Source organism: Scyliorhinus canicula, chromosome 11, assembly GCF_902713615.1.
Source record: "Scyliorhinus canicula chromosome 11, sScyCan1.1, whole genome shotgun sequence".
In the NCBI taxonomy this organism is placed as follows: domain Eukaryota; kingdom Metazoa; phylum Chordata; class Chondrichthyes; order Carcharhiniformes; family Scyliorhinidae; genus Scyliorhinus; species Scyliorhinus canicula.
In genome coordinates this window covers 60891399-60912867 of record NC_052156.1, presented here as the reverse complement: position 1 = coordinate 60912867, position 21469 = coordinate 60891399, and the positions used below count along the sequence as shown (strand labels likewise).

The following is a 21469-nucleotide window of genomic DNA, read 5'->3' as shown; positions in this document are numbered from 1 at the left end:
TAAAAATTTGTCTATCACAGCCTTGAGCATACTTAACGACCCAACCTCTACAGCTTTCTGTGGTAAAGATTCCAGATTCACTATCCTCTGAAAGAAAAAATGCCATCTCATCTCTGTCTTAAGTGGGCAACCCCTTACTCTGAGAGTATGCCCTCTGGTCCTGGGCTCTTCCACAAGGGGGAACAACCTCTCAGCATCTGCCCCATGAGTCCTTATCTTGTATATTAATGTTCTGTGTGGCACCTTGTTGAGTGCATTTTGGAAATCCAGGACTGAATTTTACTTGGCACATGCCTGGCTAAAATGTCAGTGGTGAGTCCATTCACAATCCCAATGACTTCCCATAATAATTTAACATTGGGACCAGTTTAGTTGCTTTAAGGTGAGAGTTCCACCCCCACCTCCGGAGGAGGTCCCGCCTTAGAAAGCTGTCAGTTAATCCAATTGGGTTTCAAGAGGCCAGAGTGGAGATATGACCTTTGTGGGGAAGGGGTGCTTTCGATGGGATCAGGGGTTGCACAATGGAAGTTCTGCCCCCCACCCCCACCCTTACGAATACCAACGCTGGTCTTCCCATTATCTAAAACGGCGGGGTTTCTGCCATTGTGTGAGTCTCCCCATTCTGTGGGTAAAGCACTGGTTTGGCTCAATAAGGCCCTTGAGTGGGCATTAATTGATCCTTAAGAGCCTCATTCGACCTGTTGATGGGTGGGCCAAAGCCTTCCTTGTTCCCTGTAAAATATCAGACAGGTTGGGAGCAGGCAAGGAGGTGATGGGAAGGCAACCTGCTAGATTATATGTACCACATACTTTCAGACTCATCAGCAGAGAAGTGTAAACTCCAGGTCTTTGCATCTACTGGCTCCTCTTTATCTACACTACTAGCTACATACTTAAAAAACGCGAATAAAATTGTCAAACAGAATCTTCCTTTCATTACCCATGTTGCGTTAGAAAAACAAAGGTAGTTTGAAGAAATTTATATTTGTGTTCGTAAACATTAGAAATAAGGTCTATTTGTAAGTGGGATTAATTTAATGTTTATGTGCCTGGAAGGGTAAAACCTTTGGTTCGATTCATGTTCGACATGTTGAATGTGTGGGGGTTGGTGTCAATTCCAATTGTGGTTCAATTGTGCTTGAAGAAAGTTATAACATTAAAAGTAAATAGAAGTAAGTAATTGCTTAGCAACAGGAGGCCACAATCTATTAAAAGTTGTGGGTCAGGTGAACTCCATGCTACACTTTGGGGTTCTCTAACTCTGGCCCATAACATAATACTCTATGCCTCTATTTATAAACTCAAGGCTCCGATGTGCCTTCTTAACAACTGTTTCAACTTGGCTAACAACCTTCAGAGAATTATGCACTTCAACCCCGAGGTCTCTCTGCTCCTGTAGTCCCCTCAATGCTGTACCATTGAGCATATATTGCATCCTCATATTTCTTCTACCAAAATGCATTACCTCATATTTTGCTGCATTGAAATTGATCTCCCAGGTGTCTGCCTCTTTGGCTAACTTGTCAATGTCCCTCTAAAGTCACTCAGCATTATCAACACAATTCACTATTCTCCCTAGCTTAGTATCATCTGCAAATTAGAGATTTTGCCCTCAACACCCACTTTTAAATTATTTATATAAATCAGAAAAAGCAAGGGTCCCAATACTGAGCACTGGGGAACACCACTCTCAACTCGTCTCCAGTCTGAGAAATGCCCATCTATACCCACCTTCTGCTTCCTATCTCATAGCTAACCTCTAGTCCATTCTGCCAAGGACATATCAATCCCAAACATTTTTAATATGCTAACCAACCTGCCATGTGGCACCATATCAAATGCTTTCTTAAAGTCCAAAGGTACAGGGCGCGATTCTCCGCTGCCTACGACGGGTCAGAGAATAGCGGGAGGGCCTTCCTGACAATTTTTACGGCCTCCCGCTATTCCCCCCCCCCCCCCCCCTCCCCCTCCGGCCGCCCCCGACACGAATTGCTGCTCGCCGTTTTTTACGGCGAACAGCGATTCTCCGCAGGCCGATGGGCCGAATACCGCGGCGTTTACGGCTGTTTCCACGGCCGCGATCACACCTGTTTTCAGTGTTCGTGAAAACGGCAGCAAAGTGCCCATCCCGGACAACCATGGCACCGATTGGCACGGCCGTGCAAAGGGTGGCATGGGCCTGCGATCGGTGGGCACCGATCACGGGCAGCGGGTCCGATACCCGCGCACTATTTGTTCTTCCGCCGCCCCGCAGGATCAGTCCGCGGGGTGGCTGAGGGGCATGACGGCCCACGCATGCGCGGGTTTGATGCGTCTACATGATCCGCGCATGCGCGGGTTGGAGCCGTCCAACCCGCGCATGCGCAGCTGATGTCATCGTGCGCGTCAGCTGGCGTGACGTTTGGTGCGCGGACTTAGCGACGGTCGCTAAGCCCGCGATGCCGTGCTTCACGGGGCCCCGCTGCTAGCCCCGCCTGGGCGGGAGAATCGGGTCCCAGGAGGCTGCCGTGAAACATGGCCAGTTTCACGGCAGCCTTTACGACTCGCCGCATTTGCGGAGAATCGCGCCCACAATATCCACGACACTACCTTCATCCAGTGCCTGTGTCACCTTGTCAAAGAACTCAATTAAATTTGCCAGACATCACCTGCCCTTGTCAAAGCCATGTTGACTGTCTAATATTAACTTTTCTCAAAGTGTATATTTATCTCATCCTGTATTATGGCTCCCATCTGTTTTCCTGCTTTGATGTCAAGCTGACAGGTCTGTAATTTCCTGGGTTATCCTTTGCCCCTTTTTAAACAATGGCGTCACCTTTGCAATCCTCCAGTCCACTGGGACTAATCCTGTGTTCAGAGAGGCCTGTAAAAGTGCTGTCAACAGCTCCGCAATGTGCTCCCTTACCTCTCTCAGCAAACGAGGATGCATCCCATCCAGGCCTGGTGACTTCTCTACCTAGTGCTGCCAGCCTTTTCAACAACTTTTTGTTTTCTATCACTATACTGCTCAGTTGTTCAACACCCACATTTTCACCTGGCCATTGTCACCATCTTCTAATTTGGGGAAGATTGAAGCAAATACTCATTTAGTCCCACTGCCATACCCTCTACTTCAGTGAGCAGTTTACCCTGCTTGTCCCTTATGGGCCCCACTCTATCCTTCACTAATCTTTTACCATTAAAACGTTTGAAGAACATTTTTATATTTGTTTTAGCGCAGCCTGACATCCTTTCCTCATGCTTCCTTTTAGCCTCCCTTATTCCAGCCATAGCCTCACTCCTCTATTTGAGATACTTTTCCTGATTTCAATTGCTATTATTATCATATGCTTGTTTTTTCTTCTTTATCTTATCATCAATATCCTTAGTTTCCAGGATATTGTAGCTTTGGATACTCCATATTTATTTCTCATGGGTACGTACCTAGCTTGTACTCTATTCATGTCTGTTCAAGAAAGTTCTCCTGCACACACTGAAGGAATTTCTCTCCTTCCATGCATCACACTCTACCCATTTCCCAGTCTACCTTAGAGTAATCGAAACCCCCAAATATCACACTTGCCCTGCAGGTTTCCATAACCTGCCTGCTAATGGTCTCTTCCACTTCCTGCCCATTATTTGGAGGTCTATAGTAAATACCAAACAAGGTCACCGCTCCCTCCCTGTTTCTCACCTCCAACCATATAGATTCTAGTTCAGGAACTGCATCTCATTCAAGAGCTATGATACTATCTTTGACCAAGATGGCGGCACCTCCTTTTTTACCCACCCTGTTTCTACTAAAAACCTCATAACCCGAGATGTTAAGTATCCAGTCCTGTTCTGGCTTGAGTCCATTTTTGTCAATGCTACTATGTCATATGCCCCGAGAGAAATTTCTCCAGTTCCCCAATTTTGTTCACTACATTTCGTGCATTTACATACATACAATTTAACCCTGTTCTTATCTCTTTCCTGCCGTTTGGGAGGTGACCATTTCTTTGCTCACTGTCAACACTCAAGCTTTCCCTCACTTCCTTTTCCCTATTCCCCATTGTCTCGCTTTTGCCTTCACTGATACTTCTAAAACTAAGCCCATTAGTCAACCCACTCCCCTGCCGTATAAATTTAATTCCACCCCATTACACTATTTACTCTCTCCGCCAGGTGAAGAGATGAAGCCCATCTCTTCTGAACAGCTTTCTCCTTTCCCAAAACTGACCCCAATGACCTAAAAATCTAAATCCCTCCCTTCTACACCATCCCTCAAGCCATGCATTTATCTCCCTGATCTGCCTTTGTCTAAATTGTGATGCTTGTGGCACAGGTAGTATTTCTGAGATTACTAGCCTGGAGGTTGTACGTTTCAAGTTACTCCCTAACTCCTGAAACTGGTCCTGCAAGACCTCGAAACTGTCCCTCCTTATGCTGTTAGTTTCCACATGAATGACAACCTCTCGCTGTTCACCTTCCCTTTCCACAGGTTTGTCCGGCCAACCCATTACGTCCCGAACCCTTGCATCCGGAAGGCAGCAGACCATACGGGACTCATAATCTTGGCTGCAAACTAGACTGCCTGTCCCTCAAACTATTGAGTCACCCGCTACTACCACCTTTCTAATCTGCCTACCAGCCTCCCTCTCTTTTCCCAGAGTAGCCTTAGGCACCATGATACCATGGTTTTCCCTCGAGTCATCTACGCCTGACTCTGTCGTGTTACTTATTTCATAGGCATGTAAAAGTTCACACCTGTTAGACAGCTCCAAGGAGTCTTGGGCTTCCTGGACCTGCTGTCTCTTTTCCTTTTGATAAGTGGTCACCCACTCTCCTGCCAGCCCTACACGCCTCCTTGCCTGCCTATCACAATGTGGAGTGACCACCCTTTGGTACAATTGTTCCAGAAACATCTCTCCTTTTTCTATGGTGCGTAGTGAAGAGTGGTTATCCAAATCAGCTACATGTTGTTCAGGGACTGCTACCCTCTGGCACTTCTTGCAGATATGACTGTCACGGATGTCTTGTGGATCCAACAGCTCCCACATTTTGCGTGCCACACACATCACAAGCTTTCCCAGAGATCCTATCATATTTACTGATCAAAATGATGCACACTGCTGAGGTTCTGCTGTTTCTAAACCACAATCATGTGACAGGCTCTCTCTCCCTGTTTGCTTTGATGAGGAGTGAAGGATGGAATCGGTACAGCAATGTAATGTTTGGGGCTTTACCATTCTTTGACACTGGGTCCTCCGCGATTCCCTTCTCAGTTGTGGTGAGTGAGCCGACTTCTCCCAGAATCGTCCTCAGTCACTTCTCACGACCGCCCTCTGTTGGATTGTAACAGTTAACTTTGTCTGAACATACTATTTCCTAAATGCATTGCTAAGATTCCAGCATTTGCTGATGACTGACATCAGGCTAATCGGCCAATAGCTCCCTCTTTTCTCTCTCCCTCCTTTCTTGTATTGTGGGGTTGAGCAAATGACAAAATACATTTAAGGAAAAAAGACTTGAGTTGTCAATCAAGCACTAATTCCCTTCTGTGCACTTGTTTCGGTAAAGTATCTGGACTGTCAGCTAAACATGCGTAATGAGATTTGAGTTGACACAAGGCAGCTTGGATGGCCATATGATGTGGGGGGATTGTGAATGGGGGAAGACTAGAGCATCTTAATAAAAACAATGGAGCAAAACCTTTGAGCAATTTGGGTCACCTTTTACCCAGGGTGGGTTTTCCAGACGGGGAAATATCCCGAGGATGAAAATCTAGCCCCATGTCTCTATGATGGCAATTATATTAAACCTACTTGGCCTCACTTTATTGTTAGTTTATCTATCTTGTTCCAAATTATTCATGCATTCAGATAAAGAGTTTCTAATTTTATTTTTACCATTCTTCTTCGCATGAACCTGTTTGCTCATGCACTATAAATTGCTTGCATTTAACTCAATCACTGCACTGCCCTATTGCATTGACTTTTCTCTTCAGATTTCTCAATTTCTCTTCCTCCGACCTCTCCCCACCCTCTTTTAGGATATGCTTCTCATGAATGAGGGAAGTTCAGAGAGTGCTTGGGGAAAGATAGAAGTCAAACGTGTTATGACACCTTGGGATAGTGCATGGTTAATTCCAGCCCCGCGTGTCCCGGAATCACAAGACAAGTGAATTAACCGATAATTCTTATACTTGGCAATGTTTTTGGCCCTTAGCTGCCCAATAATCACAGTCACCAGGTTTGCAAATATAAACACGATTACTGTACATTCATAACAAGAACTATCATCAAATATAATAATGATAATCTTTTATTGTCACAAGTATGAAGTTACTGTGAAAAGCTCCTAGTCGCCACATTCCAGCGCCTGTTTGGATACACAGAGGGAGAATTCAGAATTCCCAGCTGGTATGGGAATTGAACCCGTGCTGCTGGCCTTGATCTGCATCACAAACCAGCTGTCTAGCCCACTGAGCTAAACCAGCCCTATGCGGTAAATACAACTGCTTAACGACAAGCTAATACCTAATACCAACTTTAACCTGCCCCCACCCTCTATATACACACACACACGTCTGACAAACAAACACGGGTGGAAGAGAGTAAAAATCATAAGTAGAGGAAAAAAGAGTCTTTGTTTCAGGTCATGGTTCTTTAGCACACTTTCTTCATAGCAATCTTGCAGATTGAAGTCTTTGGTTTGCAACCTGTAATGATCTTCTTTGTAGATTCATTCATTCAGGTGCTCTGTAGTTTAAAAAGGCATTACTCACAGCTTTTCCTGGAGAGACACCTTCGGCGGGATTCTCCGAGCCCCCCCCCCCCCCCCCCCACTGGGTCGGAGAATCCTCAGGGGGCGGCGTGAATCCCACTGCTCCGACGCCGGCTGCCGTATTCTCCAGCGTTGGTTTTCGGGCGGGGGTGGGGATCACGCCGCGCCGGTCGGAAGCCGTTGGCAGCGCCCCCCCCCCCCCCCCGGCAATTCTCCGGGCCCCGATGGACCAAGCGGCCGTCGGTTTTTGGCCAGTTCTGCTGGCGTGAAATGGACATGGTCCCACATGGCGGGACCTGGCTGGTAGGTCAGATGGTGCGGTCCTTGGGGGGGGGGGTGATCCGGCCCCGGGGGGCCCCATCAGTGGCTTGGTCCGCAATTGGGGCCCACCAATCTGCGGGCGGGCCTGTGCCTTGGGGGCACCTCTTCCTTTTGCACTGGCCTCTGTAGGGCTCTGCCATGGCTGGCGCGGAGAAGACACCCCCTGCGCATGCGCAAGAATATGCTGTCCGGTCTGTGCATGTGCAGAACCACGCTGGCAGTTCTGTGCATGCACTAACTCGCGCTGGCCCTTCAGCACCGGTTGGAGCTGCGTCAACCCCTCCAGTGCCAGCCTAGCCCCCGGAAGTGTGGAGGATTCCACAACTTCTGGTTGGCCCGATGCCGGTTCGCTCCGTTCTTGGCGCTGGCGTCGAGCCAATTCGCCGATTGTGGGAGAATCCCGCCCCTTATTCCACATCAAACAATGCTTTCTGTTGCTGGTTTGTCTTCAGGCCTCTGTATTCCTGGAGAGAGAGTTGATCGGTTCTGGACTTTGTTTTCACAAAGTCCTGTACATAGATTCATCCAGGCCTTCCCTTCGCCAGTTTTGAAATACAGCTTTTCTGGAGAAAAATGGAGGGGAAAGGATAGGAGGACCTTCCCAGGCTGCCAGGGTCAAAACCAAAGCCAAAGTCAAACCTTGGAACTCTGATAAATATTCCAGTGGAATAGGATTCAATCAACACCTGTTACTGAGCAGAGTACAGCATTTTGGGTCAATTCATTGACCACCAGCCAAATCAATCAAACCAAGTTCCAACTCATTTCTCGGTTACTGATGCCAGCCAGTCTGCACCTTCTGTTTAAACAAGCATAGCCTTCCGGACTCTTCCTGCTTGATTTAATGATACAGGCTTCTTACCTTAAAAAAACACATCTGATAGTCATCCATGGATCAAAATAATAACAGCAAAAATAAAAGAAAGGGGAAATAAGGGGATGAACAGGGAAACAATAGGGAGAACCTTTGCAAACTAAAGAGAGACATGGGAGTTCAGATAACCTCAACAAATATTTGACTTGGTGGACAAGAGAAGGGGTGAAACAGCAGAGACATCTGAATGGATATTGTTGCTCGTTATGCTCTCTCCTTAATTTGCTCTGTTTTAATTATGTTTGCTCAAGAGTCGCCAGGTATCCTTTCGATACCGCCACAAGGTTCAAAACTGAATACTGATCAAAGACTCAATACACCAGTTAGTAAGTTTGAAATCAATGCACATTTATTTACACACAGTCAAATATATTCATGACAAACTCTACTCACTAAACTATCACTAATACTAAATGCCTATACTTAGCTTCGGGTGCCCACTCAGTTAGAGGGACAACTGCCGTTGTCTGGTTCTGAGGCTGCTGGCATCTAACTTTTATGGAATAGTAGCTAGGAGCGCCTATCTCGTAGTGTGCGTTGACTTTGGACTTACTTGTCTGGTGCTTGGCGGGTCCCTCGTCGCTGAGAGCCAAGGCCAAGATGAAGAAGAAGAAGAGCGATCTGTTTTGGGGGCTCCTGTTTATACCCCCAAAGAGGCTTCGCGCTGTTTTGGGCGGGCCTTGAACCTGGCCCCAATTAATTGGACCATATCCTAATCATCTGTATTGATTTTCTCAAATAAAGGGGTGGCTGCCTGATCGCTGGGCTGCCTTTGTTTTAGTCTCCACTGGTGCGAGGGAGTCTGCTCTGGTATCGTTTGTTTAAATGTTTCTCTTTTGTCCCTGGACATAGCTCATTAGTATGCTAATGGCTGGTAGTATCGGTCTTGTCTGGGAGCTGCAAACTCCAATCCACAGACAAACCTTGCACTTGCTTGCTTCCTTAGCATTGTCCAATTTTTCCCTTCATTCTCTGCAAGTGTCCATTTTGAAATCGGGATGTGGCACCCCAGGTGGCTACAATGTTCCCAATCTTTATGACCTGGAGCTCCTTGCATTTGCTGTACCAGCTGAGACTGCAGGTAGAGGGAGTGAGGAATTTCAGGAGGCAAGTGGTAGTGGAGAAAAGAAGCCCAGGGTGACCTCTGCTTTTCTGGATAATTCTGAAGTAGTTATCAGTTTTGGCAGAGATGTGCTAAACGTGGTCCAACTAATATGTTGAAACCCCCTTGGATTTGAAGGAGCAGAGATGTCATCACATCAGGTGGGGTGAGTGGGGCAAAATACAGCAAATGGCATTAGTCATGGAGCTGACCAAGTGATTGAGCAAATTGACAGCTCCATAGATGCTGTGACAAGTGAAGGACCATAGATTAAGATGCTGGGAATTATAGTCACAAAATGGTTGCACAAGGCTTATGACTGAGGACCAAAGAGTAAAAGACCATTTAAACATATATGCACATGAGCATATTCTGCATACTATACATTTTGCAACTTGTACATAACTGTGATGTAAAAATGTGTTTTGGAACAGGCATTTTTTGAGTTAACATTGATGGGTTTAAGCCAAGATCGTCTGTTCCAACCTCAAGGCCAGTACTTTGTGTCCATTTCAATAACCTAACCTCAGCAAAATTTAAAAGCATTGCTATCTTAAAAAAAACTTGCAGGCAAGCAGTCACTGATAAATATTGTCTGCTGTGATGTGCAATTGTTTTTTTTTTATTCAGCATACTGCTAGGCAGTATTCACAAACCTAATTAATACCCACAGGTCATCTCCCATGTATGCCAGTGAACACATTGAAGGTGTGCCTCGCAGCAAGGTCATGGCTTAAGTAGGCATGGAGAATGGTGCGACCTATTGTGGCAGTATCACATCTAGCAGATCTAATCTTCTCAGCATGTAGCAATACATGGGCCCACGAAAGCAAACCAGTCACCCAATCCAGCAAATAATTTGGCAGAAACAGTTGTGGGGCTATCTTGGAAACCGATAGACGAGGCATGGAGCACTGAGGCCCAACAGTTAGGCACCACACTTATTCTCACCTAAAAACAAATAATATTAGAAGTTGCACATGAAACATTACCAATGAAGAAAAGCAACAGGGTGAAAAAAAAACATTTGGACTTACAATGCAGTTTGGAGTAATAAACTGGTTACAGTGTATTTGAACATTGTCGAAAGGTGCCAGAAAAGTAGATGAATAGCATTGATAGCAATTGTGATACAGGAGAGGAGAGGGTTCCATTTGCTGCTTTTATGTTCATGGACAGAGGGTTTCTTCAAATGACTGACTCAAACACTTACTTTGTCTATTGTATGAATGCCTGTCACATTGGGTCTTCTGACTATACAGATGTTTATAGTGTGCTGAGGTCTTGAAAAATCTGGTATACAGTTAAACACCCCTGATTTATAGATGCATCTAAAGTAATGCTACAAAATGCCAGTTGTATGCTGTACAGTGGCCCTTATCATTGCATGAATCTCATTATAGCTGTGGTCTATTTCTGCCTCAAGTGCAAAAGCATGTCATTAGACAGGGCAGAAGAGGATCTCCTTTCCCTCCAAGGACCCATTTCTGATGTCCTCTCACTCCTGTATGACTATATTAAATAAAAGAAAGACTTGCATTTATACAGTGCTTTTCATGACCACAGGACATCTCAAAGTGCTTTGCAGTTAATGAAGTACTTCTTGAAGCATAGTTAGGTCGTGTAGGAAACACAGTATCTAATTTGCACTCAGCAAACTCTCACAAACAGCAATGTGATAATGACCAGATAATTAGTTTTTTGTGATGTTGACTGAGGGAAAAATATTGGCCAGGACACTGGGGATCATTCTCTTGCTCTTTGTTGAAACAGTGCCATGGGATCATTTACATCCACCTGAGCTGATAGATGGGCCTCGGTTTAACTTACTCAAAATACGTCATCTCTGACAGCGCCTTGTTCCCTTAGTAACGCGCTGATGTTTTTTTGTGCTCAAGCCCTTGAGTCGGACGTGAACCCAGAACCCTGGTAAGCGTGCTACCAATTAATCATGGCTGACAAAAATAAAAAGTAAAATAAAATAAATGGTGTTGTAACTGCTGCAATAATGCTTATCTATAAATGATTACAAACTAGCAATGGTATATGCAGCTTGGCAGCTTTTAAATGATTTATAACCATCATCTGAAGTTTAAAAGCAGGTTGCAATCACCCCAGGGTGTCTGAATCTATATAATATATGTGGAAATGATTTATTTTCATGGTCTGGTTCATAATTTAGTATCATTGCTTCTTAATTGACATGTGATGATATCCACCTTCAACAACTAATGATTAGAATGTGACCATTGAACAATGAGTAGATTAATTACGAGAAAACAATGCAATTTGTCATGAAGACAGGACTTTGTAGGATGCTTATGTTTTAAAATTTACCCTTTAACTTAAGGTGAATATATAAGGTGAAAAGGAGGGATGGTGAATTCTGGATAAACACCTCCGCTCAGAGCCAAGCCCATGTCATCTTGTTGCCATGGGGAGAGAAACTCAAGCTGAAACACATTAAAATATTGGGTGCCAGTTTTAATACCTTTACTCAGTATCTCACAGAAATGGGAGTGCTGTTGTTTTAAGAGAGGGGAGACAAATAAATAGGTGAATTATTTTGTGTTAACAAACAAGCAGGATTTAAAAAAAATAATTTATGGGATGTAGGCATTGCTTTTATGCACTATGGGGTCTGTCTGTGGTGGTACTGTAGTAAGCCATTCTTGCGGCTGGATATTGAAGACCCCCAACCAGAGTACTTTCTGCCCTCTTGCCACCCTCAAGTGCTTCCTCCAAGTGGTGTTCAACATTCATCAGCTGAGGGGGAAGGGATGTGGTAATCAGCTGGAGGTTTCCTTGCCCGTGTTCGACTTGGTGCCATGGGACTTCATGTGGTCCAGAGTCTTGTTCAGGCTTCCCAGGGCAACTCCCTCCAGCTGGATACCACTGTGCCGCTACCTCTGCTGGGTCTGTCCCTCTGGTTGCGCAGGACATACCCAGGAATGGTGGTAGTGCCTGGGACATTATCTATAAGGTATGATTCTGTGAGGCTGTTGCTTGACTAGTGTGTGAGACATCTCTCCCAATTTAGTAAGAAGGGATTTGCAGCGCCACAAGGCAGGGTTTGCCATTTTCATTTCCATGCCTAAGTTTGATGCTGGGTGGTCCATCCGGTTTCATTCCTTTTTTTGTTTGATTTGTAGTGGCTGAATATAACTGAGTGGCTTGCTAGGCCATTTAAGAGTCAACTATGTTGCTGTGGGCCTGGAGTCACATGGAGGCCATGCCAGACCAGACCAGGTAAGGGCAGCAGATATCCTTCCCCAAAGGGCATTAGTGACCCAAATAGTTTTTCCGGCAATCGACAATATCGTTAAACTTTTAGTTCCAGATATTTTATTGAGTTTTTAAAATTCCACTATCTGCTGCGGTGAGATTTATACCCAAGTCCCCAGAGAATTATCCTGGTTTACTGGATTACTTGTTAAGCGACAATACCACTATGCCACCATCTGCCCTTTTGTGTTTGTGAGAATTAGATTTCTATGATAAAGAGGGAGCAGAATAGACAAGGCTCTTGGAGATTTAAGGAATTTAGAGTAGTTGAGGTGTGCCTTTCTACTGATGATTGCATCTGGGAAAATTAGGCAGATTGGGACAATTTTCAAAGCATACAAAGTTCAAATCTGCTTTGGCAGGGAGAAGCGAGCCTGCTGGATTGCCGTGATAGACTACGGGGCTGTTCCTGTAATGCTACATATCTACCAGAAGCAAGGCGTTGCGTAAAATAGTTTTGTAAGACATATATTTGTTGTGTTAGTTAGCTGATGCAGAAGTAACTTCTCTTTAATTTGATGTATTAGTTGCCTGTTAATTTATGCTTGATCTAGTTTGATTTTAGTTGGCTTATTACAGTAAAAGACTTAACATGGGCAATCTCACTTTTAAGTTCTTTTCATCAGCTGGAAAAGTTACAGGGATCGTAACAAACCAGTAATTACGAGAACTGTTTAATGCAAGGTATGACAAACAAGCACTGTGGTTGGTATACCCATAGATCTTATCAGGTACGTCACCTGAGAAGGGCTCAGGGAAATGCTAAATCCCTTCATTTTCATTTCTCATCAAGCAGCCCTCCATATCTAGGAATTATTGGATACCTAATATTTAGACTACTTCTCCTGTCTAACAATTTATCCAAATTACTTTAACAGTTACACAAACTCATCTTCTTAGCATATCACTGCATCACTGAGTCAACGCCTTCTTGCCAAATAACCAATAAAGAAGTTAAAGGAAAATATTTCCTCAGTATGATAACACAATTAAGGATGGTCTTGTGGCACAATGGATAGCCCCCTGTCTCTGAGATAGAGGTTCCAGCTTTGAATCCCATTTCTGGACTTAAATGGTAACACCTGATCTACAACCTGCAAAGAGAGAAAGACACTGGCTTGGATTCTCCGCGCCCACAATGCTGGATTGCGATTAGGCGGAGAATTGAGGGTCCGGCCAAAATTGAGGCTTGCGCCGGGTGCCGGACCGACAACTATGCTCTGCCTCCCCACTGGTGGAGTGGGAATCGGGGTTTTGACACGTAATCCAGTGGTACGATGCTAATGGGTGGGATCCACTACAGTTAACACCAAATGTGATCCTGATGTGCGGTTTCTTGCCGTGGGCCAAGGCTGTAACTCCTTCAGGGAGTTGCTCCCAAAGTCTGACTCCCTCACCCACCCCAAATGCACCAGCAGTCCACCTCTCTTTTAGCTGACTGGCTGGCCTCTGGCTCTGATCAAGCCTCCCATTCCTTCTCCCACTGGCCTGATTCTTTGAGAAATGATGCTGGCACTTGCTTGGCCTACTTCGACCTGGCCTGGCCCAACTGCTGCTCTGCTTGGCTCTCACTTGTGTGGCCAGGCCTCGATCCTTGATGACCGCGTGTTCTCCTGACTGGCTGTCTGGCTGCTGCTGCTGGCTTTCTGGCCTTGGTTGTTTGCACGCTTTCCTCAGCCCTGGCCTCGAGCTTGAGAGTCACCCTGCTGCTCCCCTCGACGGCTGTTGGCCTCCTCGCCTCACTGAAGGCTTCGCAGCAGAGGTGGACTTACACTTCTTGGGGGCACACACAGCCACCTCTAAGTATGCCACCCCCCCCCCCTTTCCCCCCCTATTGGCTGGATCCCACGCTGCAGTACTATGCGTTTCATTGTAATATACCTCTGGACATTGTGTTCATTGTTTAAGGCTATATAAAGTCAGCAATATAAATAAACAGTTAAATCACTTCTAAAATTGATTAGTTAGCAGCCTTAAATAACAAGTCCACAGAATATGTTATAGTTTAGCTCCGCTGGTAAACTCAATTCACCTGCTCTACTTAATCATTCCGTAAAGTTTGACATGTAATCCAATAATGCAATTTCCGATTTCTCACTGACCAATTTTTCCTTGATCAATTTAAGTGGTCCTCTTACCTCATGACCAAAAATTAGTTCAAAAGGACTGTGTTCCTGGACAAGATAGTTTCTCTATTACTCCTCCTACCACAACACCGCTCTTCACTGGACTTTCCAACCTTACCTTAGATCATGGAACACTACTCCTCTCACCCTGAATTCCACACATTACCACCTTTTCTAGCAATATTCTTCCCAAACTACATAACCCCTCATCTCTTGCCATCAAAGATTGACTAGCTCCCGTATCTCTTAAAATTGTGACTTATTTACCTGCTCCTCCTGATACACATGTGTAAACTTTACCCACACAAATAAATTCTTTAAAGAGATCTGGCACCTTCTTATCAATCACCTCTTGATCAGGCTGTACAATCTTTTGCACCTCCTTCGCTTCACTTGGGCCTTTTTTTACCACTTTAGCAAACCCCACTGTCCTATCCTGTTTTACCACTTCAGCCTTCCCAGTGCTTTTCTTCATCCACCAACACTGTGACTTTACATGGCCTAGTTTATTGCAGTGAAAACATTTGAAACTTTTAATTTCTTTTCCACCCTCCTGGATTTCTTTTTTAATCTGAGGTACACTTTCCTTATTATCTCCCATCAGATCACCTTTACCTTTACCACATGAATATTTCTCATGTCCCCAGTTTCTATCCCTCACAGGCTGAAACTAATGTCGGAAACCAAGCTTTGATTTACAAACTAATTCATAATCACCTGCCATTTCTGCTACTAACCTCACAGTTTCAACCCTCTGCTCTTCCACATGAGTTCTCACTACATCAGGAATTTAATTTTTAAACTCCTCCAAAAGCATAATTTCTCTGAGAGCTTCATACGTTTTGTCTATTTTCAAAGCATGATCCACCTACCAAAATTACTCTGTTTGATCCTTTCAAACTCCATGTATATTTGACAAAATTCTTTCCTTAAATTTCTAAACCTTTGTCTGTAGGCTTCAGGCACTAGTTCATATGCACCTAAGATGGATTTTTTCACCTCCTCATACGTTCCAGATACCTCTGGTAGTGATGCAAACACTTCACTCGCCCTCACTACCAGCTTTGTTTTAATCCGTAATACCCACATGTCCTGTGGCCATTTCATTTGTTTAGCTACCTTCTCAAATGAAATGAAAAAGTCTTCAACCTCCTTTTCATCAAACCTTGGCAATGCTTGGACAGATTTAAATAGATTTCCACCAAGCCTTCGACTATGACGCTCTTTCTCACTATTCTCATCACTATCACCAACTGTAGGTTTCCCTTTACGTCTGACAATTGTAACTGACTGTCATGTTTCATGGCCATTTTCTGAAGTTCACACTCTCTTTATCATTTTTCCCTGCTCTGTATCTCCCTTTCTCTTTTTGTTCTATTCTTTATTATCTCCTTTCTTCTCGCTCCTTTTCTTTGTCCTCTCTGTCTCTCTCTTTCTTTGTCTTCTCTCTCTCTTTCTTTTACCTCTCTTTCATTATCAAGCTGTTTTAATTCCTTCTCATGTTCCATTTGTTTAATTTGTAACTGAATTTTTGCCATTTCCAATGAGTCAAACTGTATCTCAGGCAACTTTAAATGCTTAGCCACTGCCATAATTACCTCACCTTTTCGCATTTTGTCAGGTAATGTTAACTGCAATGTTTTTGCCAAATCTAACAGTCTGCTTTTAGTCGCTGTCCATAAGGTACTGAGTGTGACCGTCTCCAACCCCAAAAACTTCAGAGCCTCTAAAAGAGCCATCGTCTACAACACACTCCCCACTTAAACTGGAATACCACACCTGAAAAGCAACCACAATATGCTCACCCCTCACCGCCTTTAAGTTCACTAAGCCAATCCAATTTTTATCCCGGACAAGCCCCCAATTTGTTATCAGCCAGTGTTTAGAGAACCCCAAAGTGTATCATGGAGTTCATCTGACCCACAACTTTTAATAGATTGTGGTATGGGGAGCACACGTCCCACTCTACAGGTGTGGTGCAGCAGACATCTAACACTATTAGTTAAAGCAAAACATGTTTATTCTATGAACTCAAGTTAATCTTTTTAAAACATACAGTGAATATCTTAGCAACCATCACTTGAAATACAACCCCCAAAGAATACAACACTAAGTAATCCTTCATAAATTCCCAAATAAATTCCCAAACAAATTCCCAAATAAATTCCAGAAGACAAAAGACCCTTTTAACAGAGAGATCAGGTTTAAATTCTCTAATAAGAGTAGTTATCCTTTGAAATCACCCAAATTAAATCACTCTTTAACTTGGAGAGAGATCCATGCACATCTGTTGGCTTTCACTGCAGCTCTTCTCTCTGAAAACAAAACTAAAAACTCGCTCTATAGTCGTCTGCTCAAAAACAAAAGTAAAGCACTCAGACAGCCTAGTTTCACCCACTCTCTGACATCACTGCAGTAATAAACACCCATTTCTTACAGGCACTCTCAAATGACACCTACTGTAGTTGAACAGCCGCTGGAGAATCCTTCCACGGAGAAATTATAGACCCCTCCCTGGAGTATTTACAGATTGCGTGGTGATCTGATAAGAGGCACATAAGACAAAGGCAGAGGAGTTGTGAGACCAGTGATATCAGGTTATCTGATACCATCTTTAGCAAGCTAAATAAGAATCAGACAGCCACAGAGAATGAGACAAATGTGTTCAATTCAGAGAGCTTGATTGAATTGCAGCAGAGTGACTAAACATTAAACACTTAAATATAGCCCAGCAGAGAGTGAAAGCAAGGGCTGATAAAAAGCCCAGACTCAAGAGTTTTATAACAGTGCTTGTGTCGTTACTTGTGTCAGGCGAGCCCCTGAATGCTAGATTCATTGGACCGGACTACACTGAACGGAAATTGAGCAAGGTAAATCATCTGGTACGCACTTCAGATAGATGCAGATCATACAGAGTGTGTCATGTGAACGTGTTAAAGAAGTATTGGGTTAGAGGAGATGAGAACAAGCATGACGCCTTCTTCGTAATGAAGCAGGGGGAAGACGAGGGGTCCAATTCTAACAGCGGCTTCCCTATAATTCATTTGGACAATGAGGAAGTACTGGAAATTGAAACCAGTGGTTAAGCCATCTCCCAGATAAGAGCCAGAGCAAACTGGCAGAATTATTGCAGTCCTATGAATGCACTTACAAGAATACGCTTGATAGAATGGGGTTAGTGATGCATGATGCAGATGTGGGAGACACCATTCCAATCAAACAACATCCACATAGGTTAAGCCCGGCTGAGTTATCGCAGGTACAGAAGGAAATGGAATATATGCTCCAGGAGAATATTATTGAATTGAGTTCTAGTGATTGGGGTTCCACTACCATCATGATGCCCATACCAGATGGAACCCAGAGACTATATGGACTACAGGAGGGTGAATACCATAACAAGAGGAATTTCTTTCCAATTCCATGTCTGGAAGCCTACATTAAGAGCTTTGGACGGTCGAAATTCATTACCAAAATAGACTCGCTAATGGGCAAGTACCTTTGAGAGGGAAAAGGAGATCTCCACTTTTATGATGTCCCAAGGACTTTATCAATTCAAAGTTATGCGAATTGGAATGAAGAATGCCCCCACAACTTTTCAGAGACTCACCAAGATTCGAGGATTAAGTCACTGTGCCGTTTACATTGGCCAGAGTTGGGAGGACTGCCAAATGGCATTCCATCATTTAAAAACCATGTTGACTGCAAAGCCAGTGTTAGCAGCATCCAATTACGACAAGCAAATTAAACTGGCAATGGATACTAACGACTTTGGTGTAAGATCATGTTATTGCAAGAAGACAAACTTGGCCATGAGAAGACGATGAGATATTTCTCAAGGAAATTAAATCAGCACCAGCAGAAGTATTCAATCATCGAGAAAGAAACGCTAAGCCTCTTATGGGTGTTACCACATTTTGAGGTTTATGTTGCCAGCAACCCAGCAAAGACAATCATATATCTGGACCACAACCCTTTGAAACATTTGAGAAATTTTGAGATGGGAACACCTGTTCTGATGAAGTTTTCTATTGCAACCATTTAACTTTAAAATATTTCATGCGGACAGGAGAGAAAACGGTTTATCCTAAGTATAAATGAGACTTTTGGGAACAGTGTGAAATTTTCTGGGGTGTCTTCTCTGTTAGTGAATGCTCGTGAATGTTCTAGTGTTTTCCAAGGTGGAACTAATAATAAAAGGGTTAAGAAATGAAATAGCTTTCAAATTAAAAAAGGGGTTGTGTCCTAGATTTGCCGAGTACCAACAGTACCACAAATTTAACAAGACATAATAGGATGTAATGTGCCCAGTAACAGGCAGAAATCTGCCTAGCAACAGCAGTAGTTAGCCTCCAAAAGGCAGGGTGGGATGCGTCTTTCCCAGTAACAAGACTAGCAGATAGGATCAGAGGTGACTTCCCTATTGATAGAAACAGATCAGCTAGACAATTGGGAGATCAATTAAGTGTACACATGCTAATGTCTATAATCAAGGAATTTGAGAGGGGAAGACAGCCAAATACACAGAAGGCAGCATCACTGTGTGGAACAAAGGAATAATTGCCAGGAGTGTCAGAAGCAAGGGAGGCCGGTTGACACATACTAACCTGAGAAGCAGACAAGCTAGTTTCCAGCTAGCAGCCTGGAGGCCAAGTTTTATCTCTAACAGCCTCTAATTCTTGAGCCAAGGTGGTGCAGGACACCATCATAAAGGGAGATAAATATCTTTACTGGACATGGATAAGACATTTCCAGAACTCGATTATCATCCCTGTATTGTGTGGTACCTATAAGGTGGTTGTAACTTATAAGTTGTTTGGGGAAACAGGAAAGAATTAAGGAGTTTGGGGATCATAGAAATATTTTGGAACAATGGGCCCATTCTACATAAACTGTGTGTGTGTGTTTAGTAAGTCATCTACTTAGTTATCTTAGCGTAGTATAGTCCAGTTTTTGTGTATTTGCCTTTTCTTTAATTTAATGAATAGTCTTTAATAATTGTTACAGGACAAGGGGACTGCTTATTCTCAATAGGGTTTAAGTTGAGTCCTCAGACCATTCCAAACACAAAACTATATGCCCACAAGAACTGGTGTTCCAAGTTGGGATACCGTCGCAGATACTATCAGCGTGGTTTGTGATAAAAGTCTTTAATCAACTTTTTCTTCAAAATACTTAAGTACTATTAGACGTTGTTCAAACTGTCAAACATGCTGTTAGAATACTTCAGCATTTTTGATGATATTGGTATTAGTTTGCTGTTGTGCAATCCAACAGATGTACAGATTTAGACGCAGATAAGATTTTCACTGCTATTATTCCAGTACTCTTCCTTGTGATGTATTAAACCTTAAAATATTAAATCGTGAAAAATTATTTTATGTATTTGCATCCAGGCTTGCGACAGAGACCTACAATGTGGAGGAGGCACGTGCTGTGCTGTCACTCTGTGGCTTAGGAGTCTACGAATATGCACACCAATGGGCAATGAAGGGGACGAATGCCATCCTCTGAGTTACGAAGTTAGCATTTTAATTTTTTTATGTCAGATGAGAGTTGGCAGGTTAAAGCAGTAATGCATGAAGGTGTATATTTATCCGTGAAATTTCTTAATATCTGCCATTATCATGGCATTTTTCCTTAATTTATCTACATTTTGTGTCTCTATATTTAACTGTAAATACATCAATTTATGTAGAGCAGATTACAAAATGTTGATTTTAAATATCAGTAAAAGTACAAATTAAAACAGTTAAGAATGTACATTTTTATTTAAAATATGCAAATATTTGCAATCATTTTAACCCTCAGAGTACACGGAAATCACAAAATGTTGCTGAACAAAACATTATTATTACAGCAATAAAGCTACAGAAATATCAGGAATGCTTTACTTCTGTTATTTTAAGGCTAAAAAAGAAAAGCACAATTTCATGCTATTAAAAATCTTGCATGTAGCACATACTTCATGCGAATTTAACAATATCTGTCACACTCTGTGCCCTCACGTTTTCTCCCAATCCTCTTCTGACTCAGTGATTAATGCCTCGGATGTCTGCTAGGTATCATTAATAATATAAACACTTCAGATATGGTTGTTTTGAGCCATTTGCTTCCAATTCTCTCCATCCTTTTACCTTGCAAATTTCATGACACAAACAAAAAGAGAAACCAATGGATGTAAACTCATTGTTAGCATGCAGAACAGAGTATATACATAGAGCTCTTCCCTGTGATGTATTAACCTTAAAATATCAAATTGTGAAAAATTATTTTATAAGATACTTAGTTCAAACATATATTTCATACATCAAGTAGCATAAAATCATTCATGGAATATTTTTGAATTCTGCACCGTTAAAGAATTCTCCCTTCGTAGTTAGTACAGGATATGAAGTGGCCTGAATTTGGCCATAATTCATTTTGTCTCAGTTTGGACCATTTTAAGATTGTTGCCTTCTAAAAAAACAATAAAAGTCACATCTGAGAAGAGGGAAAGGAAGATGGGAAGGAGAGAAAATTGTTTCAGAAAGATTTTTTCTAGAATGCAATCATGAATTTAAATACAGAGGTTACAGTGACACACACGAGGAGAAAAGTGCTGGGAGCTGTTTTGTAATTCGCAGCATCTTAAGTGAATCATACAGCCATTGTGTGGGAGGCAAGCTCGAATTTGTTTTAACAGCACTGGAATAAATGTAGGATTTTTGCACCATTCCAAATAAATGAGTGCAATATTCCAGTACATCTGCAATTTGTTGGAAACTTTACTAACGTAAATAAATTCTAACAAGTTAAACCGATTTTTGAAACATTTTTGTTTGATTTGGTGCTTTGTTAGTTTCACTTACTTCAGGCATTTGTCTCTATGAAGCTTCCATGTTCTAATGACTCATAGGAAAACAGAAATGTTAATGAGGAGAGAACCCGAGTCCTAAGACTCAGATCTTAGCATTATTTGAGACAGTCATCTCTCTATCAAATTACACTTGTCACCCCAGCTGCATGATAATA

At 43.0% G+C, this 21469-nt stretch overlaps 1 protein-coding gene across 3 annotated transcripts in view; it reads left to right on the top strand.

Annotated features, from left to right (window-relative positions):
* Positions 1 to 21469, top strand: part of LOC119973653 (toxin MIT1-like) — a 74960-nt gene that overhangs the window by 31180 nt on the left and 22311 nt on the right. The window contains exons 1-2 of one of the 3 annotated variants that reach the window (XM_038812038.1): positions 5162 to 5251; positions 19852 to 19977. In XM_038812038.1, coding sequence (XP_038667966.1) covers positions 5192 to 5251; positions 19852 to 19977 — 186 coding nt within the window. In that variant the 5' untranslated portion in view covers positions 5162 to 5191. Of the gene's footprint in view, positions 1 to 5161; positions 5252 to 19851; positions 19978 to 21469 lie in introns of those variants that run through there. The other 2 variants (XM_038812037.1, XM_038812039.1) reach the window with 2 other exon arrangements.